Here is a 23,674-nt window from a genome sequence, read left to right on the forward strand (position 1 = left end):
TTATTTTTTATACAAATCACAGTGGTTCAAAAATATTACAAAATTTTCATTTCAAAACATTTTTTGCAAAAGCAGCAAAACATTCTGATTGTTGTAAAAAAAAATTTGAAAGCCCTTAATAGTTTGTGAGTGTGGTGTGCTCTTTCTTTTGCCTTTTATTGTAATAAACACAATAACGTACGCAGTACATGTTATTAAGTCGTTTGAGTCGATGGAAACAAAAGTGCATGACAATACTATACAGTATATATGATCCACAAGTTACAGTATAGACCAGGGGGTTAATCACACCATGTCTCTCTATATGAACACCTCTCTTTTCTTATACATGAATCTAATGAAGAGATACAGTGTGATGAGTAGTTAGAAGATGACAGGTTATGTCCAGCTGGGACGTGTATTAAATTTACAACACTTTATTGTACTTTGGAGAGTACCTACCTTCATTAAAGCATAATGCAGAATAATACAGATGTCACAGCTAACATCTGCCTTCAATCCAATCAATCATTCACAGATGCAGTTCCCCAAATAAAAGGATACTGAAATAGTGGAAGCAATAGAGTGCACTACAGAATTTGTCTTAAAGACAAAGATTAAGTAGAGAAATGGAAAATTAAATGATATTTTGATTTGGATCAATAAAAACTGGTGTGTGTATATATATATATGGACAGCATACTCATCAGACACATAATAGTCGGCTACATAATAAAATGTGCAGGCACCTGAAAAGGAAACGTTACTCTAAATTGCTGGTTTGCTGGGTTTCTTGGTTTATTTATGTCATCCGCTGTGTAGCTTTTGATGACGTCACTTAGAGAACTTGAAAAGCTCTGTATGTAATCACTGGAAGAATTGACTCCAATAGACTGTAACTACTTTTTGCCTGAATAATAACATTAAAGAAACATAGGTCACTCCACATAAGCTCTAAGATGCTGCATATCAACCTACATTTATTTCTGCGTTCACATGTGTGTTACTTCTTGGCTTAACTGACTTTACTTTGTGCCCGGGAGGCTGTAAGTGCTGTGCCGTCAGCCTGAACAGAGCTAAAAGAGTGAAAATTCACTAAAGGCACAGGAGGAGAGAGACACCAGACACCAAAAACAACAACAACAACAACAACAACAACAAAACCCCAATCCCTCCCAAAAAGTGTTCTCTCCATCACCAGGTGTTACATTAAAATAGGGAGCTCAGGTCTGCAAGGAGGGAAGAACTGCTCCATCTCAAATAGCAGAGGAAAATGTGACAGTAAATACACTGTGATCAAGATAGATAGAGAGATCACGACAATACAAAGAAACTCTACCGCCAGTGTGACAACACATAACTTTTGCCTGTAGGAGTCAGTGTTGGGCAAATGTTGAGCTAAATAAAATGAACAAAGCTTAGAGTTTTGGCTCTCCATCACTCCCTCTCTCAACTGCCTCTGGCCTGATGCTCCCTTTCTCGATGCCCTGTCACCCCAAATTAGCTTTCAAATATAATTACTGTTATCAATATTAGTGTTTTTTATGATTTCTATTTTATACATTTCCCACAACCCTGTCAACCTTCAGCGTTGTGATCTCCCAAACAGAGTGACAACAACAAAAATTAAGAAACTGCTGTATATGTAACATATATCTAACTGCTGAAACATGCATCATGCCTTATACAATTCCTCTGTCATTACATGCAAACTAAATCCAAACATTACTCTTGGCTTTCAGCCGTTTAGCATCATATTCTTACACTGGATTATAAATCCTTGATTTCAACTGCTCTCTTTCTTTTTTTCAAGATTAAAGAAAAAAAAATGACAGAAACAAGCTTCATTAAGTTTAGTAACTACAGTAACAGCACACATGGAGAGCTGTAACACTGCACCACAGGAACAGATCCTCTGCATTATTTTATCACGCTAACCTGTGTAGTGTATCATTTAGAGCTGGATGCTACCTTCAGCTGTGCAGAGTTAATTTAGCCAAAAGGGCATGTGCATAAAGCCACATAGCGAGGAAAAGAGCTACTGTGGAGTTTAATGCGTACAAGACCTTAAAGAAGCTGAAGAAGTTGTGTCGTCCATCTCGTCACTGAGATGTGGAGGATTTGAAAGACTTGAGTGGAAAAGTCATGCTACAATCTTCAGGTTTACAAACAATCTTACACAAGGATCAATCCATGCTAAGTGCAGAAAAAAAGAGGTATAGTATAGACACACGAAAAAGTGCATTCCAACTCAAATGTCATTGTAATGACAAGGGTAGGCCAGAAATTAACTTCACTCCAAAAGTGGTTGCACCCTCCCAGCGCACAGGCCAGCCAGCGCTAATTAATAAAAAGCTTTGCTTTCTCAAAAACAGTGGTTTGGAAGTTATAATGCAATTGGTGTTGTTGCTACCACTCAGTCATCTGGTCAGTGGAAAAAAACGTAACCATGACGTGAGTCCCGATTCAGAGAAAACACCTTACTCTAAGGCCAGCATATTCTACTATACTAAAAAAACATTTAAAAGGCCATTTGTCTGCATGAAGTAAACAGAAGGCCAAAGGATTTTGCACAGGCAATCGTCTTAAAAATCCTTCAATAAGAATAATAGCTGAAGATGCATGAAGGATCACCACAGAAAATTTTACAGTTATGATCATGGCCATTGTCTACAGTGTCCTTCATGTCGCTGACTGCAGAACCAGTCTGCAGCTTTAAACTAAGAAGCTGCTAAAATCCCACTTTAGTTTCCAGTTTTGTCCATCTATAAGGCACCTGGACCAAGATAGGCTTAATGGGGACATACTAACCATTAACACCATTAAGACAAAAAGATTCTATGAGAAACTTAAAAGTAAGTTAATCAAAAACAGTCTTTCCTCTTCTTCAGGTCTCTTTTCTAAGTTCTCAAAGCCATGCATTGGGATATTTTTAACTATCTATGAATTTATTCAGGATATGTGTAATCCTGACTGAAATATGCTCAATTTCACTCTTTCTGGAGATGAAACAGCTCAGTTTGCACTTGAGTCTCATGAGGCCCTACTCAACTTCTACTTCAGGAGCTGACAATGACTTTGCACGGTAGAACAGACCAGATGTCTCACACAATCTATCTATCTAGTGCCTGGGTAAAGCTGAGGGGCGCAAACCCACAAATAGAACAACGTGCTAATAGAAATTCATCAACACATCTTTTTTCTTTTTTTCCCTCCACAATCAGTACGAAAGCCTGACAAAATTAGCACCCTCAACAGGAAAATCAGATTTGCTCTCATACGCAGCAATATACTGAAAAGTTTCTTGAAACAACGATCACGCCTCCGAATTCAATCTTGATTAACGAAGCAACGTAGATCACGTTGTTTTTGAATCAGAAAGCAGCAAAAAAAAGGTTTGTAACTGCTGTGGGTTAAATCAGACAAACCACACAATCTAAATATCAATGACCTATTATGACCTCTTACAGACTGTTAGTAAAGGAAGAAGAAACAATAAGGGTTAAAATGCTCCTATGTCAAAATTTAAAACCCCTCCTTAAATTTCTCCATTCTCTTTGCAGGTAAACACAAAAAAAATACACAGGTTCTTGAGTGTGTTCTTCCGAACACCGTCTTACTGTGTCTTCAGCACCATTTTCAAATTGAGCAACAGAAACGGAAGGCAATGTTCAGAAGTGACGGTTTTTCTCCTGACACCACAGATTAGAAACACCACCCATCCAAAGGATTCAAATATTTTTCTGCCTTCTTCTTCTCCTACAATCACTTTCACTTCTCTCTTACATCCCTTCTTCCTGAAAAAGAAAAAGAAAAAAGAAAGAAAGGCAGGAAGGAGGCAGAAATAAATAGAAGAAGAAGAATCACAGCTTTGGTATTAATAAATCTGGTGATATATAGTTGTTGTTTTGTTATAAATGCACTAATAACACTGCAGGTGCTGAAGTTTTGTTTTTTTTAACACTGCAAGGATTGAAGTTATACTGGCAATCTCATCAAATGAAAGTATAGTGCAGAAGACACAGGCCTAAAATCCATTAGTGTGAAAGATAGTGTCAGGGCCCTGAGCAGTGCTGCCCCTAGTGGTGTAGGGGTATAAAGGCAGGCTGGCTGAGGTGCTTCAGTGTAACATAGTGGTCGTGGACGTTACAAGCGCAGTTGTTTAATACTGAATCCATCATTCCTCCATGGCGGAGGTATCAAGTAAGGCTGGCCCTCTTTGCCCCTATCACTGCTGTGGTCATTCGAGGGTTTCGAGCTTTTTGTTTAGTTTTTGTTGTTTTTTTGTGGCTTGGTGTGCGCAGCAAAGGATTGGGAAGTGCACGGGTGGGTGATAAACACCAAGAACCACCACTTCGGGATCACCGAAGGCTATGGTCAATCCTCTTGACAGGAGCATTTTAACGTACTAATTGTTTTAGAGTTCCCCCTTGCCAGCAAACCTCGGCTCTAGATTTACAATCACATCTCGTGTGGTTGTGACGGCAATCATCAGCTTCCTGGAAGTAGTATGCGCCATTTCACCTGATAAAAGTTTCCTAGAAGGCGCCAAACATTAAAAAAAAAACAACAAAAAAAACAATGTTGGAATAATAATTACATTGTCAGTGTCAATTCCTGGGAATACAGTGCTGGTTTTTTTAAGGGGGTGGAAAATGGGCATAGGTCTGTGTGTGCATGCTAACAGTCTGTATAGAAGTGAAGGCAGAGGTAAGCTCCCCCAAGAGAAGCCGCAGTGGTCAATGTGTAATAGTCATTAAGGTCAATGTGAAGGATGGAGACTGAGAGAAATAGAGAGCCCTTGCTCCCAGTCCAATCACTCACGCGGCTTAGACACTGTGAGTGCTGGTGGAGGGACCGAGCTCTTCTGGAGGGACAAAAGGGGCTGCACTGCAACCTCAGGCCATTATCAAACAGGGCGTTTGGGAAGCACTCAACTTGGAAGCATCACTCGATCACAATATACCGCACACATACAATCACACCTCCATGCACATACCCATGAGTTGAATCCACACGTGTCACACAGGATAGCAAAATGCATTTGTGTGGTCACCCACACTTATAAAGAGGCACATACATTCCCCCAAACATGCTGACATCCAGGCATATTAGCTCTGAGGGTCATTTATCCACTAATAGAGGGGTTCGGGGTAATTCTCCTCTATATGTGTGGAGGTGGATGGGGAGGTGCAACTTTCCAGGTTGGGGCGCTTTAAGAGACATGTGGAGAGGAGGATGGATGCCTCCAGAAACACCAGCCCCTTTTGGTGTGTTGCTTGCGCAAGATCTCTTCTTCACGTTCACGTTCCTTCTGGGAGCGCAGGTAGCGATCCTCTTCCTTCAGGAACCACACCGGTGGCCAGCGCTGCTTCTCAAAGTGCCTCTGGTTTTCTGCAGAGAGCAGAGCAAAAAAAAAAAAGGCATGAAAAGAAAAAGTCACTGCAGAAAAAAAGCAACATGAAAACTCTCTGTGTCATTTCAAGATGTGCGCTGATGGAATTAAAGAGTGGTCGAGATCACCTTTTCTGAATAAATGGACATTGTTTCATTTAATTGGTTTCATTCATTCAGTACGGAAATAACACAAAACTTTGGTTTGGCATTCAAATCCTTTTAAAAAGAAATTATTTTAATTGTGATATAACTGACTGAAAACGTTTTCTTCGTCAAAAAAAACAGTAGGTATGCAGCCTCAGTGCTTATCCAGACAAAAAAATATTTCAGCCCTCCCACTCCAACCAAATGTTTGTGATGATCAAGTCACACTGTGTTGCAGTCCATTAGCAGTGTGTTTAACCCAGAAAATGTACATTCTTGTAGCACTGCAAAGCAAAATAAGGTCCCTACTTTTTTCACTGAGAGAAAAGCTACGTGTCTAAAAGGGATTTGAGGGAGGCAGTTTATTCTTTACCTGGAGATATGGCCTTCATATCTTTGGGAAACTTGCGGCAGATGCTGTTATAATTAGTACAGATGTGATGGAGACACCAAGCTGATAGCTGCTTTGCGTTGTGGAACTGCAAAAAGAGGAGCAGAGAAGAAATGAGGAGTTACAGAGCTGAAAAAAATAGCATCACTATAAAAATATGGATTCCCCCTTTAGCAAAAATAAAAGTAATTCAGCGTCATTAATGAATTATAAATAATTTGTTATTTAAAGGACAGACCTGTGCAAGTTCAAGGTAAGCCAACACCTGCCCATCAATGTCAATTCCTTTCACTGCCAGTCGGAGAAGCTCATCCACAGCGTGCTGCTCTGAAAATGCATAAAAATGGAAACAATCATGTCAGTATTTCCCATTTGCATGCAGCACTTGCACATGGATATCTTTTCTCCCAGTCCTAAATTCTTAGTCTTTAAATCTGCACTAGATGCAAACAGAAGGCTATACGTAAAAATGTTACAGAGTCACTGATAAAAGGAGCAAAGTGCAAGTGATAAAACACTATCAAACGCATGTTCTGTCACATGAAGTGAGAACATGATATTTAAATGAGAGGACGTTCCTTCCTGTGCTCTCAATATGACAGAAAGGATCCCTACCGGTGAGGGCGACGAGACGTGGCAAACAGAGACGGTTGGCCAGAACGATTAGTTCCATGGGCTCCAGACCAGGACAAGGCGTCAGGAGGCCACAGTACAGGAACTCCAGCACCCCTCGCATACAGGCTGTACTGGTGTTAGGGATGGAGACCTGGAAATTTATCATATAAAGGGTAAACAGATCAAAAACAAGGCATGAGATATAAAAAATGCATTGCAGACATTCATTTTCATTAGATATATCCCAGCGGTCCCCAACCCCAGTACCGGTCCGTGAGTCGTTTGGTACCGGGCCGCGAGAGCTGAGGCTCAGGTGTGAAATGTATAGTTTTCAGGGTTTTTATCGGTTTTCAGCGTTATTTTGTTATCGTTTTTATCGTTAACTCGGTTTTCCTGGGTCTTTTCACGTGTGTTATGAATAAATCTTCTTTTTTTCGGTACCGGTACTAGTTTTATTTTGTTGTATTTATCCGCGACACCTTAAAGGCCGGTCCGTGAAAATATTGTAGGGCATAAACCTGTCTGTGGCGCAAAAAAGGTTGGGGACAGCTGACATATCCTCACATGAGTGGTCCTTATGTCAAAAAACACTGCATATTTGTATGTGTCTTCTGAACTTACAATTTTTGTGTTACGACAAAAAAACATGTTGGCAAATTCTGACATGTGGATTGTAATGTTTAGTAAAGGGTAAGGTTTCAGTAATACCAATGAAAGCAGCGCTGTAGGTATCTGGAGGTAAAGGGCAGAGGACATACTGTTCGCATTCCCTTTGATCTTGGCTCACATGAGGGCTCTATCTGGCTCGTGATGTAAGCAATAGGGCTAAATCCAGATAAACCCCACATACATACAGCCGTGCAATGTGGTGCACAGGGAAAACACAAACCTAGCCTCAATGTGCAGACTAAGACACTGACACAGATGAGACAGACTGTGGCAGCGTTCGTCAAAGAGATATACTATGTAGTTCATCTCATTTAGCCACACTCTGTTCTAATGATAAAATAATCTATGACATTTTATCTACTAACTGTTATCAACAAGTTAAGCTAATAATGAGAAAAAATAGCACTCCAGATTCTCACACTTAAAAAGCAGCCTAAAAAACAAGATACTTTAGGCTAATGTTTATAGTTGGGATATGGATATGGAGTCTTTTTCTTAAGGGTTAAGTAAAATGTTCAGCCATATTGACACTGACGCTGCCATAACATCACTTAGACCTGACCATGCTCCTCCTCCACCACTTTTGGGTGGTAAACAAACACATAAAAGCAAAACATCTTAATTACTGCAAGGCTATAACCAGATCCACAAACTAGATGACCGTCTAAGCCTGGGAAGGACAGGAGGAAGGATTATGAGAGTGATAACCTGACCTCTTCAGGAGCACTCTGCCTCAGTGTACCCACTGAGGCACTCACCACCCTTCACTCCTATAGCCAATTAGGAGAATGTCAGCTTAGTGTGACCTGTCGTTATGATAAAAAAAGACACAGCGTAGAGCTATGGGTGGCGTCCCAGCTGGATCAGGAAGAATTAATAGATGGACAAAGTCACAGGTTCCGAAAATGTATGAGTACGATCTGTCGGCTCTACTCTTGCCATCATAACTGTTCATTTGTAAGTTTAGTGAAATTTGCAATTACTTGCAAAGCTGCAATGACTAAAAATAAAAGTGCAAATGACACATTCAGGCATAATTTCAACCCTACTCTTCCTGTTATATACAAAAAGGTAGTCAGGAAAAAACAGCGTGCAGCATCACCATAAATGTGACAGAAAAGGGTTAAAAGGGAGAAATTTTTTGCTCACAGTTAAAAAAAAAAAAGGAGTATGACAGAGCTGCAGAGGCTCTCACACTTGATAGACTAGTCTTTTCTCAACATGTAATACTCCACCAGGATACGCACTCCCAGGGTGAACACAAAACCACAGACACACACCTAGTAAGTAATCCATGGGTGTACCATGACACAATCAGCGGTCTATCCACAGACACAGCAAACCACAAGAGGTGTCTTTTGACTTGTGCCTTTTGAACAGTACACAATAGAGAAAATTACACCCAGATCACCTTTGAATTCACAAAGAAAAGAAAATCCTTAATGTATGAAATCATTGTACCAATGTTATACTAAAACCAATGCCACAAAAAGTGATGGGGATTTTAAGCACATTTTTTTGTGAGACTCAACTTAATGCTGCTCTGCACAAGTCAAGAATAGCTGTGCAATCGCAGTGCAGCATGAACACCGAAATGTGTGAGCACAAAAATACAGAGAGGGAAGTGTGCCATGGGCATAAAAATAGAGAAACACATCTCTAATCACATGATGCTCTCCCACTTAGAGTTAGGGATTATTAATTTATATACATTTCACAAATATATAAAATACTTACTTCAAACTAATGTGATGGTAACATGATAAGGCTGTTTATTAGCAATGTATTGCCTGTATAAAATGTATCTAGTAGATGCTAATAAATGTGCATTGTGCATTACCTAAGTTTGAAATATAAATTGTTTTTGGATAACGATAATGTATTATCACCAGATTAATCAGATTCTTTCTTGTCATATTCAGATTTTTAAATTCATTTTTATAAAAATATCACATCATGTTAATACGTATGTCAAATGTGCTCAATGTTCAGGACGATGTGACTAAAGCTAGATCATCTGCTGTTTCAGGGTTGAGCAGTTGTATTGTGTCAAGCTCTTAAAGTTCTGCTTCTATTTAAAGACCAGTGTTTGGGGTTTTTAATAGTGTGGTTTAGCATTCACTTCATATGCGCAGCTCACAGGAAGTAAGACACATTAGAGCATGGTAACTTATGGTCTTGTAGCAAATTTGAAAGAAGCAACTTTAAAAGTCAGCAAGCAAAGCAAGAAGTGCACCATCCTGGTGAGATAAACAACAGCTTACAAATTAGGAGTAAACAACAACATGTATTTAAGATAAAGCAAATCAGCAAGCAAATAAAATAAAATAAAATAAAACAAAACAAAACAGCTGTTCATAAACAAAATTGCTGACAGCATCATTGTCCGGTCAGGCTTTGAATCTTTGTGTCCAGACCACCTGTCCTCTACGTGCTGCCAGCCTCATGCCATTAACATGAACTGTTTAGTGTAACCATAGACACCAGCAGCCCACCACCAGCAGCAAACACTGCGTCCCCTCACTGATCCCGATGTCCTGTTTTCACTAGTGAAAACAATAGCTGCAATGGTTGTTTTTGCACACAGACTCATGTGGTGTGTTCCAGAAAGAAATCCCATCCATCTGCATGTGCAAACAACAAAAAAAGCAATGCTTTTCTTGACCACAGCTTTATCTTTACCAATTGCTTCAGTTCCAGAAAACTTCCAGAACTTCCAGGGGATTGGGTAACCTAAACCTGCTGACCTTGAGAGTAACCATACCCAGTGGGATCTGGTTCAGCAACACTGTCCGAGGAGTATCAACTCAGTGACAGCCTTTAACTTCCTCTCTGGTTATGTCAGACACATCCTGCACCCAGTAACCTCCTGAAGCTAAACCTCGGGTGATTGCAGCACAAGAAGTCTGACTAAATTTTACTACCCAGAAAATTTTTTATCAGAATTTCCCTGGGGCTCACATAACCAGAGAGCAAGTTAAAGGCTGTCACTGAGTTGATAGAAGATGAGAAGAGTTAGTGCAAAATGTGAGCCTTCAACCTATTGACACAACACGATACGCTGTGGTTTGCGTCAAACCACAAAAAACAGGAAGTCAGACTCAAAAAGTTCACGTCTGTGTCTTTGTATGACTGCATATTTGTTTTTATGTATACAGGCTATAGACATAAATAGCCAGCTCTAATATAATCAGTGCAAATCATTACATTTTATGGCAAATAATAATGCTTGTATATGAGTTGGGATAAGCCAAGCAGTACTCATGTGCAGGAAATTTGTGTATACGGAGGTGCGGACGTGTGAATTATTATGTAGGTCAATTCTCATGAGCCGTAAAGAGTTTCAACCACATCTACAAGTAAGTAAAAGGTTTGTAGGGCAATCTGATAGCATGGCTAAGATAGCATAATAAAGCTGGTTTTCAAAAGTTTCTAAAAAATAAAAGAAAAAGAAATATCTAATATAGCTCAAGTGTTCTTTGCATCTCTTTTCTAGAGAGCTTATCCATTTAAAGGTTGTTGGATCATATCTGCTACAAATGGGCTTTGGTACACACATAAATACCCTGTTATTATAAACATAAATTATTTAATATTAGTCATGCTATTAGCCATAAACTGGCATTTACAAAATTTCTAATCAATTTCATCTAAAAGGTTTTGGAACATTTCAAAGTGGCCTTAAAAGCGTTTCTTGCTAGTTGTGAGTTACTACTGGGAATTTAGCAGGATTTAGGACACGGACACTCGATCCCTTCTCAAAACTTAAAGGTAACTCCATCCTCGACTTTTTCCCACTTTGTCTGAGCTCACCTCCTCAATGTAACTTTCCATGAAAGAGCCACGGAACATGGCCGCCATCCAGTCGCAGCTGGAGATAAGCAGGGGCTTGTGGCCTGGGAGACAACCATCATCCAGTCGGAACACCACATCTAAAACCGGGGCGGAAAAGAGCGTTCATCTCGTGGTATGCCACAGAAGCCCAAGCTACAGAGGGGGAAAGACGGACAAGGCAGACGCCCAGACACACACAAAGACACACGGAGACAGACAGGAGGCCAGACAGACACACACAAAGACACAGGTAGACAGACAGAGAGATAAATTGACGGGGGGACAGAACAGCTTTTGACATAGAGTAAGGGAAGGAGAGTAGATGCAAGGATCACAGAGAAAAATCCTGTGCAAACAAGAGATTTGATAGAGGAAATGTTTAAGTGACATGAAAATACACTAGCTTCTCCACTGCGGTTCTTAACGTGCCACATGTTAAACTACACCTGTTTTTAATTGAACATTTAATAAGTCATGGGAACATTTCTGCAATTTTTAGATTATTGAAAACTTAGATCCACTAATGTTAATAACGAACACGACACAAACAGTATAGAAAGTAATGAAATTGAGCAAGGGTTGTTTTTTTTTTGGTCAGAAATGTCAGATGTTCACCATTAGCTGGAAACACTGTGGCAACATGCATACACAACAGCTCAGGAGGGAGGGACGACAACACAACACAAATACAGGATACACATAACACCCAACACAAAACAATGTGAAGCATTGTCATCAAAATGTTTTGACTGTGATTTTGAAAAACATATGAATGCATTTTGCATAGCAAGTACTACATGGAAAGAGAATGACCAAATGTAACACAGGGTGTACATTTTCAGAGAATGAAAGAGAGTGCTGTTTCCTGTCTTCGTCACATGGTCTCCTCAACAACCTCTCGTAACCCTCATTCACTTCTCTTCCCCACACAGACACACGTATACCCAAACACAGACAGACACAAAAACACATACTGATGCATATATGGAAAGCATATACAGTACAAAAAGACCAGTGTTATTGAAAGCATCAAGCCAGTGAGCAGATGGCATTGTGGTTTACCAGCAAATGTCCCCTTATTGAGACACTCCTTGATGCGGTTGGCTCTGCGGACGTGGAAGGCCTTGGTGATCTCCTGGTTCATGAAGCTTTCTCTGTTCAAAACATTGGCCACCATCATTCGCAGGTCAAACACCTCAAGTAGCTCCGCGATGGTGGCGACCTGCATCAGATCTCCTCGACCCTCATCCAAACTGCCGGTGTATAGGTACTGAAGCACAGCCTAGAACAAAAACCAATCAGAGAGGTCAAATATACAGAGCTTTGGAAAGATGAAAGCTTTGTTTGTTTCTTTGCTTCTTTTGATTATCTAAGGCTTTAGACTAAAATAATGGTGCAGAATATCTCACATATTCCGATCAATAAAATTATTTTCTCAGTAACAGTGTTTTAACTTTATCACCTTGAATGGCTCCTCCTGTATAAGTGCATCCATGGCTACCACAGTCATGAGTCGTGGGTGTCCAGTCACGGGATCATCTATGTGCTCCAAACAAACACTCAAGAACCCCCTTCCCCATCCTGAAAGTGCTCGCCCAGTCCCTAGTGCTCCCAGGGAGTACTGGGCTCGAGAAGGAAGCGCATTATCACTCTGGGAAGTCCTCAAAGAGCCCTGCTGGCGCAGCTGGGGTTGATTCAGGCCTCTCACTCCTCCGTCAACCCCATCTTTATCAATATCTAGGCTCTTAGTACGTCCAGCTTGCTCCTTGGCTCCTCTACGGCTCTGCTCGTCTTCCTCCCCGCTCTCCGATTTTTCCTTGCTCTCCTGTTCCTCCCCCCATGGCCCGGTACACGATCCACCGAGATCAAGGGTGAAGAGGTCATAGAACTTGGAGCAGGATGTAGCCAGATAGACTTTGTGTGCAAAAACTCGAGTAGTGCCACCTTGCAGAAGGAAAAGAACATCAGCACACAGTGGCTGACAGAAAAGGGAGTCGGGGCCCTCGCCATCTGTTAGAGGCGGGTCTGGGATGCCCACTATGGGGCGTGGTGGCCGAGGAGGCAGGAATGGCGCCTGGAGGAGGGGCCTCTGGACCTTCTTCAGGTGCGACTTCCAGAACTGCAGATGTCGACGGGAGATAAGGGCAGCACGGATTGCATTGTCAAAAACATCTTTGACACCGAACTGGGCAACGATGCTGGTCTCATAGTAGGGAATACCAAGTTCTTTTGCCACCTCGTGGCCTCTCTCTGGAGGAAGGATATCTGTAGGTTTGATGGGTCTGTGAGTGAGAAAGACATAACAATCATAATGATGACAGCAGTCAGATAAAGAACCGCAAGCAATATAATTAGGTGCACAAAACAATGCTATAAGAAAGCGGTATTCATCTCAGTGCTAGTTTTAAGAACAGCTAACATGATGTCACTGATGACATCAGTGCAAGCCAATCTTTTTCAAAAGAGCAGAAAATTGACCGTTTTAACCGTTTTAACTTGTCTTCACAACACAAAGCAAAAACGCATTAAAATTGCCTCATTTATGGTGATTTAGTTCCTGCTGCTGATTAACCAGGCATGCACATCACATGCACATCTCACTGAAGCCACAGGGTCAAGGTTCCCTCTAAACCCGTCTGTTAATGCCTAATGTAAAATGCAACTCACTTGGCTAGCGGTCGGCGCGCCCGGTTAACAGCATCCAGGTCGGCGTAGCGCAGATCCAGCTGGCAACCAACCAGGATGATGGGCGTCCGGGGACAGAAGTGCTTGATCTCCGGGAACCACATGGTGCGGACGTGGCGCAGGGAATTGGGATTAGCCAGAGAGAAGCAAAGCACCACTACATCAGACCTAAAAGGGTGGCGAGAGCAGGGGTGAAAAGAATATCAGTGATCTCTCAAAAGGCAAAAAGAGAGGAGGGCTGATTTGTTATGTCATGAGCAGAAGATGCCAGTCATCAGAAGACATGTGGTCTTTGATGGCATCAAGGAGACAGAGATAAAAAAAAAAAAGGAAATGAAAAGGATCGGTGCTGATTCAACGGACGTCTTGTCAAGTTTATGCTTAAAACATACATGTGCGGATGAAGCTTTTTTGAGCTGCTGCAAGGCACTGCAGGAGCATGGACGGTGCCAGTGAGAAAGCTGGGGTCAGAAGACGTGTGTGCGCGAGTGGGTCTGTGTGTCTGTGATTCTGGGCCTCTGGGCTGCTGATTTGTCTGGCCTGCCCCTCTCTCTCTCTCCCTCTCTCCTGCTCTCTCTTACGTAAATCTCCATAAGCCCTTCAAGGCTACATGGACCACAAAGAGAAAGCTAAGAATAGATCAAAATACACACACACACACACACACACACACACACACACACACACACACACACACACGGAATTTCATTTTCTCCTTTTCTGATGTGTTTGAGCAGGCAGACGGCAGCACTTACAGCTGTTCTCCAGAGTTGAAATTTCTGTGACATGTTGGTGCAGGCATTTCTCTTACTAGGTAATGTTTGACTGAGCTTCGTGCCAGCGGGATGGATCATTTAGTGCCTGTGCAATGCTGACGAGGCAAAAATGCTCAATTGCTAAATGATCTGCTCCTCACAACAGCGCAACAACACAGGACTTCTGATCCCAGCAGCACAAGACTACTAAAGACTTATGTAATTTGTGCACTAGATTAAGCATCGCTGATAACTTGAAGATAATTAAATATACATATGTTCCAGTTTTTGTCAGGCACACATTGTTCATCAGACAGTGGGAGAAAAGCCCATTAATGAATCTGAGAGGATCATTAAATGCCACTTAAACTTGTCTATTTCCTTTGGCAAAATACCTTTGCTCCAGAAAATATGACCCACTTTAATGAGCACACAAAGGCAGCACTGTAAGAAATCCAAATATACTCTGACTACTTGACTAAAACGTGAAAATCTTTTAACAGGAAGCATCCTTGAAGAAGAGGGACAAACAGCTTAATTTACAAGTAACACACAAAGGCAGCTAACCTGACGTCCCCTCTTCTTTAAAGGAAATGAAACCGAACTGCACTAAATCAACTGTGACATTTTCGGCAGTGCAGACACGGGTTCCATAGTCCTCTTTACTTTCACTGCATAATCTCTGCAAAGCTTCCACTGGCAAGGATGTAATATACAATACTGAAGTATTACATCACTGCTCATGCTCTCTCTCTCTCATACACACACACAGGAACTCCCATTTGCACTTTGCACAAGGATCATTGCCACGGCTTAGGCTATTTGAGGTCATGTTATGTGTACATGCATCGGATCTCGTGGTTTGTTTGTATGTTTTTCCATTTAAGATCTAGGTCTTGCTGCGTGGTCAACTTTACTAAAGCAAGTGGCACCATATAAATGCAAACTGTAAAGTCTTTTTAATTTGTTCATAACAAGTTGTAGTGTCTTCGTTAATGCTGTTGCTGGACTGACAGGCGATCCTATTAACACTACAAACATAATGTAGATTATGTAACTAATCTAGAATATAAAAATTGTCAGTACATAATGGCTTATGACACATTCAAATATAAATGCATAAAAATGTGTTTTCTTTTTGGACACGTGATATATGGACCAACAGGTCACCCTTTATATGGATTATATTTTTCTCCTATCTGCATTTTGTGAAGACCTGCCCCAGTCTGCCTCTAAATGTACAAACAAAGTGGATTTGTATCACACTGGCAAATCATGCTGGAAGTGCTTCAATCTCTAACTTTTTGTTTTTTTAAATTTCTGAATCTCTGCTGAATGAAAAACTTTTTAACTTGACCTATTTTCACTCTGTGTTTATTTTCCCAAACTGAGTGTTCCTCTTCTAACAAGCCATGTGACAATCTGGGTATCATTTGACAATGTGATGTTTTGAGTTTTGATATCAACAAAAGGCTGGGTTAGGAGGTAGCAAAGTGTCAAGGGCACAACGGAGCCTTATGATGTAAATTCGGTTAAGGTAATGAGAGAGGAGGGGGAGGTGAGGTGAATCAGAGGAGCCTGAGGACAGGATGGAGAATAAAGCGCGGCTCAGATGAATGGAATGGGAGAGAACGAGGATGAGTGGGAGGGGAGCCAGTGACACCGGGCACGGAAAAACAGCTGAGCTGGCGTTGTGTTTTTATCAGCTGACTGCAGGCTGACAAAGCATACAGGGCATGCAGACAGACACATGCACACACGCACGCACACACCAAAACATATACAAATAGAGGCATATCAATGTGCACATGTACAGACACTTTGGCCTAATTTGTATCATAGCAGCAAAACAAGAACCAAATGAACAAATGAACTACATGCTACTTGACAATAAACACACCTCAATAAACACCTCCCACTCAAACACACCTGACACAGGGACAAGGTGACCTGATACACAAAGTGCATACACCAGCCTAATCAGTGTGATCCCAGTGTTTTTTTTTAAATTAAATTACACTAAATTGCAAAACAGATCTAAAACAAATTCACATTTTCTGTCTTTTTCTTATTTAATTGTTCAGGTTTTAAAGCGTAAACCATCTGAATCTGGCCTGAGACATTCTAAAATAAGACAACTCGCCAAAGAATATCTTAAGGAAACTTTATTTTAACAAAACGAAGGCTAATGACCGCAATGACTCGGCACTTCTGTTTAACTTACCTTACGTATGACTGAGGGAGGGATCTGGGTTTGTTTGCTTTTCTTAAGGATCTTTTTTAAGGATCCACCCATTGTTGGTAAAACATACAGCAGAGTGCAATATAGAGTACAGTAGCCTTTTTAAGCATGGTTAAAATGTATCCTTTCTTTTTTTTATTGTTCAGTTTGATGTCGCTGGCCAACTTTTGCTCGGTGTGAATCGAATTTCTATCTGCTGAATTTTGCTTTGGCAATAAGTACTTTTGCATTTCATGCCAATGAAGCAGCTTTGATAGAGGCACAGGAAATAAGAGGATGCAGCGATGATCCAATCACATCTGAGGGAGGAGGGATGTAACAGCTTGAGAGCAGAGTTCAACTAAAAAAGCATGGCAGCTGGATTACACAAAAAGCAACTTTTGGGTGAGGGAAAGTTACACTGACATGTTTCTGTGGGTGTAATAGATTGGTTGCATTCTGCTGAAGAAGCCAACAATGAATTTGGTGATATGTTAGCCCACGTAAATTGTGTTAATGCCTTACAAACTACACAGCCAACACAAAGCAATTCCTTGGCAGCGCCAATTAAAATGGGAAACTAGAACAACACGCTTTAAGATAGTTAACCTTGTGGCCAGCCAACAAATGGTGTTACTGGGTCAGTAACGAAGTTGGGGCAAGCGGATAGCTTCAAACGGTGTTTGTGTGTATATGTGTGCGTGTGTGTGTTTTTTTCCACTGAGTGTATCTGCTCACCTGCCATAGGCAAAACGTCTGTCTTTGTGATGATCCCCGAATGTGTCCCATAACCTCAGGGACACACTGACTTCATCCACTACATCACGAGATCTCTCTAACACCTGCAACACAGACAAATATTTCTAAGTGGCCTGCACAACATTTTCAGTGTTGATAATCTTTACTTACTTTTTATACATATGTGTAACTACTATAGCCTGTGTTTCGGTCTCTGTACAATGCCCAGAACTGTACCCAAATCTGTCTATGCAGCTCTTTCTGAACTGTGTTTGACTCTGTGTGCATGTACCCACCTCCTGGCATACACGGTACTGGTCGATGGCCCAGACGGTTGGCACGTGGGTGGCAAGCAGCTGATACTGTGTGAGGGTGGCATTGCAGGCCCGGGCACAGATTAGCCTGGTCTTGCCTACTGCATTATCCCCTACCACCACACATTTAATGGTTTCCACATTGGGCCGCTCATAGTCTGTGTCTATATCCATGGAGAGGGCCCTGGAAAACACGAGAGAAGAGAGAATCAAAATAAGAAGTGGTTAATTCAACAGTCATGAAAAACAAAAATAAAACAGCATTTGATAAAGAACCACAGGAAGAATGACACTGCATTTTGACACTGACAACAACATCAGGCACAGTAGCCGCTAGCTGTCGCCCAGCCCAGCCTAGGGGAGCTTTGTTAAGGATCTAAGCCCCCATAGCTGTGATGCCCAGTGTATTCAGGCTTCTGCCAAACTCCTCAACAGAACACATGGTTCACAGGCTGAGCAAAAGAAGGACCACAGAGCTATTTCTGTAATAGCACAGAGAGAGAAACATAGAGAAGGGGGAGGAGGCGGATGGACAGAGGAAGAAGAACGAGACTTCCCTGGAGTTTACTATTCTTTTCTCCCCCTTTCTGCTCCTCTTTTGAATCACTCAGAGCATTTTCATTTTAGAGACGAGATGATGAAATCTAAGTTGGCTGTGCAAAAAAAAGGGAAGTATAAACCCCCAGACCTTTCTAATGAGCATTTTTGGTCTTTCATGCATCATCATTCGTCTTCTCTTGGCGTGGCAGCCATGTATGACCACCTGTCACCTCTGTACTTAACCTTGGTGCAAAACGGAAGTACTGCACAGGTCACCTGACTTCCTCTTTTAAAACCAAACATCACTCTGAAAAGCTTACCAAAATCCCCTTTCCATAAACTGCTTACAAACATTTCTGACATGTCAACACACATGTTAATACCCATTTTAAAACTTTCCTGGAGAAATCTGTGCTATTACAAAACCGACACCACTGCCACACCACAGACGCAGTTCAGTCTGTAGCCAGCTAATCAGTCCATTCGGGGTTGCGACTTATTCAAAACCCAAACCAAGGCCCCCGTAAATAGAGCATCTGAAACATTTATAAAGGCTCTGGTTTGTTGTTCCAATGACGTGGATGCCAGTGCAACACTTCGGTCCAGCAGTGACAGACACCAGCAGCTAAAAATGGCATCTATTCATCAGACACATGAGCCATGTGTGCGCCCTGCTATTCAGCCATGAACTGCTCTCAGTGTAGCCATACACCTTCACTTCATCTATATCACCGTTGCTTTATTTCCCTCGAGACCTAAGACATCGATTTTCTTTGTCAACAACAGCAAAAAAGGCTTGACGTTTTCCAATTTCCTGTCAGAGGGGGGGGTCCCGTTTACGTCAGCCAGGAAGTACAGAACAGAGATTCTTTTGTTTACCTGAGCTGTCAAAGAAGCAGCTTCCTGAACCCTCCATGTGGATTTATGACTTTCAGAGTTAAAAATATCCTTTTCCCTTGCCACCTTAGCTGTCACACCTTCAGACGCACGTACAACAGGTAGAGGAGAGAGATAGAGAAAGCAATAAAAAGATAGCGCAACCCGGCAGTTACCTAACAGCTTTTTGGCTAATGGTGATGGCAGCAAGCCTCTTAGTGCTGTTTTTAGAAAACTAAACAAGGATAAAGGGCCAACTGTGAATCCTGACTTATTACAAGTGGTTGTCAGCGATATGTGCCAAAGGACATTTGAATTGAGTGTACCAAAAATGGCGGTGACAAACAGGGGATCCAGACGTGATGTACAGTACTGTTAAATCCTCTGTGTTTCCAATGAAACAGTGGATAGCCAGAAAAGAATGGCAAGATAGAAAAAGCCAGGGAGGGGATTATTAGTATTAGAAAGAACGAGAGGCACTGTCAGCCCAGCATTAGAACCAGAAATTAATGCTACAGGGATCAAAAGGATGGGACCGGCAATAACCAAGGCTTTTCAGAAGAACAAATCACAAATTTTCCTGCTGATGCTTTGATATTTGTGAATATGTGTGATTCCGTAAAAAAGGAAAGAAAGTTAAATACAAGGGAGATATCAGAGTACGGCGTTAAATCCTTTACTACTGGCCTGCAGGACTATTTAAGTCAGTGTGTGTGTGTGCATGAGAGAGTGCGTGCATGTGCATGCACGCACTGATATAACCAGAAGGCAGCGTTGGTGGTGGCGTGGACAGTTTCTCAGGGGGATCAACAGTACCTGACTCCCAGATATCATCCTCCATCTGAGGATCTTCACCGAGGCCCCAAGCGAGTTCGGTCATGTGTTGGTTAACAAGTGTAACACAACTGTCTACTCATACATCACTGCGCTTGGCAGATACACACCTGCTCACAGGTTTATATTTAAACCTCCTAAGCGTTCCTAGACTCCAACAATTATTTTTAATTGCATGACTGGAGGATGAACAGAAGCCAGAGACTATGGAAGCAGGAGACTTGTGCAGCTCAGAGGAGCGGAAAGTGTAGCTGTAGAGCTCAGGTTTCATTTTTAGCCAGTGAACTATAGTGAACTGTACACAGATGTCTAGACTTCATCTGCTGGCCAGTGTGATTTTTCCATGTTAGCTAGCAAAGGTGTCTAAAAGGACAAAGACAGTTTGCAATGTAAAACAATGAGACAATGAGTCACTGTTTTATTTTTTCGCTACGTGTGCATGTTTTTCTGACACTTTTAAGGACATATTGATATTGCGTAGGCATCAGCAGACTGATAGAAACACTGTGACAGGGACTCAAATGCCCACTCAACACACAAACATGACCCTTCTAGTTAATTCTGGAATGTCATGGATTTAGTCAGCGCGTGCACGCATGCATGTGTGCAAGCCTGCATGCATGCCCAAAGAGACAAGGAAACTCATGCATAATGTGCGTCTTTGTATAGCTTTTCTTTAAGGCCACACAGCCCTTAAAGGAGAAATGAAAGAAGATAAACACATCTTGTCATCTTCCTGTTTAGTTTATCTGTACACAAACTCACTGGCTTTTTTCCAAATCCTTCTATTTATCCTTCTGTCTGTGTGGGTTATTTGTTTTATTCCAGCCGTACCCTTTCTAGCATACTTTTGGACCAGCTGACAAAGTCCCTCACTTTATTTCCACTATGCATTTATTCCCTAAATATAATGCTCCAGTTCACATTTCTTCCATCCTTCAGTTCACTCATTGTCTTCTAGTAACCTTTCTCCATCTCCCTTGTCTCCTCCCACTTTTTCTCCCAACGGCACACTTTCCTCCACCCTTTTTTTTCAGCAGTGATCTATCATTTTATGACCTTTTTGGATGTAAGTCAAGGAGCAGTATTAATCAAATATACACCCCACCCCCCCTCCCCAGTTTCTCTGTTATGTAACACCTATAGTGATCCACTGGCAGCAACCAGTTATCCCAAAACCTTAACACCCCACCCCCCATCTGCCTCTTCTTCCTTGGGGCTAGAATTCATCCCGATGCCAGCGTTGAAGCCGGCTGCCACTGTGCTCTCTTCAACCACTCATGCAAAAAAAAAAAAGAAGTGAAAAAAGAGTGACCCCAAAAACCACCCATTTAATGCATGGGTCAACACTTGGCCACTCACACAGAGCTATGGGGCTTAAACTATCACAGGCTTGGCTGCATACACAAAGTGCTCGTGTGTAATTGTCTGCAGAATCTATTTAAACATGTGCAACCATGTAAGCTTCCTTTTAATAACAGTTGTTTTTGTCAAAAGTTTGCTCTCTTGCAAGAAAAAAAATGCTTACACATTCATTCTTGTGTATGCGTTTTAGGTTTGTGCACTTGTGCATCTGTGTGTGTGAGTTACAATTGTGTGTTTTGTGGGTGTTTGAGACACTGACAGCCACAGGCACAGCTGCCATAGACTGGTTACATAACCTGGTCTGTAGCCTCTGCTAGGCTCCCAGGATGGCTGACAGTAGACCTCAGACTCACTCACAAACTCGCAGAGTCATGCATACACACATGCATGCCTGCACGTACTGTCTTACCCTTTGCAGATGGTACTGGTATTAATGCACGACCCACGGCAGGCGATGCTATGTATGCATCTAGCCTAATGATTTAAAGGCTGTTTGGGAGCCAGCCGCACGCCAGCTTAGTTGAAAAAGCCTCGCTCCTCTCTCTCTCTCTCTGCTGCAGTAAAGATTTTTAAACACAGACAGGCCAACCCTTGTGTCTCTGAGTTCTCCTATTCATCCCTGCCAGTCTTCCTTCTACTCTTCTCCATCTATACTTCCCACCACTTCTTTCCTCTCTCATCTATCTTGCTGTCCTTCTTGCTCGTTTTCTTCCAATTTCTAGTTCACACCCCTGTACCTTTCAGTATCCACTCCATATACAGGACACTTTTACATCTAGTCTCTCAAAGCATGTCTGTCATTCACGTCTCTCTCATCTCTCATGCTTCGTCACCCATTCTCACAATTTTCTTTTTAAGACTATTCTGATTGAACAAACAGGTAAGCTGGCGATTTAATTGTCATTTTCCACTGATCTTCAAAGTGCCATCTGATGGCTTTGACTTTTAATTGCATAAAGAATCCAAACACCACATACAAAATACAGTTGTTATTAGCATAAATCTATTACCTTATCATTGCATACAACTGCATACTGTTTATCTTTAGCCGGCTCATTTGAGACTGATATTTCAAATAAATTGAAACATGACACATTGTCTTTTTTGTACATGGTTTGTTTTTCTGGCAAAAAACTCACAATGTGATTGTGATTTTTCTAGGCACCTGAGACAAAGCAAGTACTGTAACTTTAAAACAAAGGACTTGGTGACCTAGATATTACTACAACTTTACTGATGTAGAGATGGATTAGGTTTGTCTGGGAGAAAATAGTCCAGGCCATTCCTGTGGGAATGCAACTGTGGTTTAAAACATGATGTAAAGCAGGGGCTCTCAAACTTTTTTGTGGCTAGTGACCCAACCCCAGCTCTCATGAATCATATGCTTAACTCTTTGCCATCTTTGAATTCTAAAACCTTTCAACTTAATACTTATGGTGCATGTCATTTGACGTGTCACAATCATATTAAGAGTTTCTATTGACCCAAAGATAATTAGGGTGGGAGGAAAGTAGTCCAGCAGTACTAATCTTGTTTAAAAATGCAACATACTTTATATTTTCCGCACCAAAGCACACGTTTATGTTACATATAAAAGCAAACCATAAAGCATCTGAGCAATTCTAAGCACTATTTACCTCTGTATATCTTCCACTACAGCTTGTTACAGGGATCAGGACATTCAAGCCTGCCATATAATGCTGGCTTATTCTTCCATGTGGGTTTATCAGCGCTGCAGAATGTTATCTTAAAGCTGTTGACACAGTCGAATGCTTGGGCACAGTGCCTAATCAGGACAATAGGTTAAGCCATTTGAGTATACATAACGACAACCTTGATCTTTGATTCATTTCCTACAGTACTGCCATAAGATTTAAGAACAAAATTCTTAATAGCCAACAAAAACACATCTCATCGTCCGTGTGTTAAGGGCGGATGACTGGTAGGACGCTGGTAGAGAGACGCACAGAACAGAAGATCTGATGCAGTTGGTGTTTCCACAAATGGCTCAGCTACAGTCACACAGTGAGCATTATTAGACATCACTTGAGGAGGGAAAAAAAATGATGCTGGCCAAAAGACAAGGATTGCACAATATCGTGTGCATGCCAAAATGTTTATGCAACTAGATATGATTAATTGCTAATGACTGGAAATGAAAACGAAGTGAGATAAAAAAAATTAAAAAAAAGAAACTCCCAGAATATTATTTATTTATTTCCAGGTAGGAGTGAGAAGGTTCTTCATCAGACACGTAGCTACCTGCGAAGCACTGTCCCTCAGATGACGTCATGGCCCACACGCTCTTATACACACA

The 23,674-nt window shown here is 41.5% G+C and overlaps 1 protein-coding gene across 5 annotated transcripts in view; it reads right to left on the reverse strand.

Moving 5' to 3' along the window:
- Positions 1-137: 137 nt before the first annotated feature.
- Positions 138-23,674, reverse strand: part of rhobtb4 (Rho related BTB domain containing 4) — a 38,947-nt gene continuing 15,410 nt past the window's right edge. For all 5 annotated transcript variants that reach the window (XM_005722338.1, XM_005722337.1, XM_013914649.1 and 2 more), the window contains 10 exons: positions 17,725-17,926; positions 17,429-17,532; positions 13,697-13,882; positions 12,492-13,311; positions 12,092-12,311; positions 11,009-11,127; positions 6,527-6,677; positions 6,150-6,238; positions 5,894-5,999; positions 138-5,373 (listed from right to left, as the gene is read on the reverse strand). In XM_005722338.1, the coding sequence (XP_005722395.1) occupies positions 5,195-5,373; positions 5,894-5,999; positions 6,150-6,238; positions 6,527-6,677; positions 11,009-11,127; positions 12,092-12,311; positions 12,492-13,311; positions 13,697-13,882; positions 17,429-17,532; positions 17,725-17,916 (2,166 nt within the window). In that variant the 5' untranslated portion in view covers positions 17,917-17,926 and the 3' untranslated portion in view covers positions 138-5,194. The remainder of the gene's footprint in view (positions 5,374-5,893; positions 6,000-6,149; positions 6,239-6,526; positions 6,678-11,008; positions 11,128-12,091; positions 12,312-12,491; positions 13,312-13,696; positions 13,883-17,428; positions 17,533-17,724; positions 17,927-23,674) is intronic.

This window comes from Pundamilia nyererei, unplaced genomic scaffold (genome assembly GCF_000239375.1).
Source record: "Pundamilia nyererei isolate P.nyererei 1_Seehausen unplaced genomic scaffold, PunNye1.0 scaffold00006, whole genome shotgun sequence".
Taxonomy (NCBI): Eukaryota; Metazoa; Chordata; class Actinopteri; order Cichliformes; family Cichlidae; genus Pundamilia; species Pundamilia nyererei.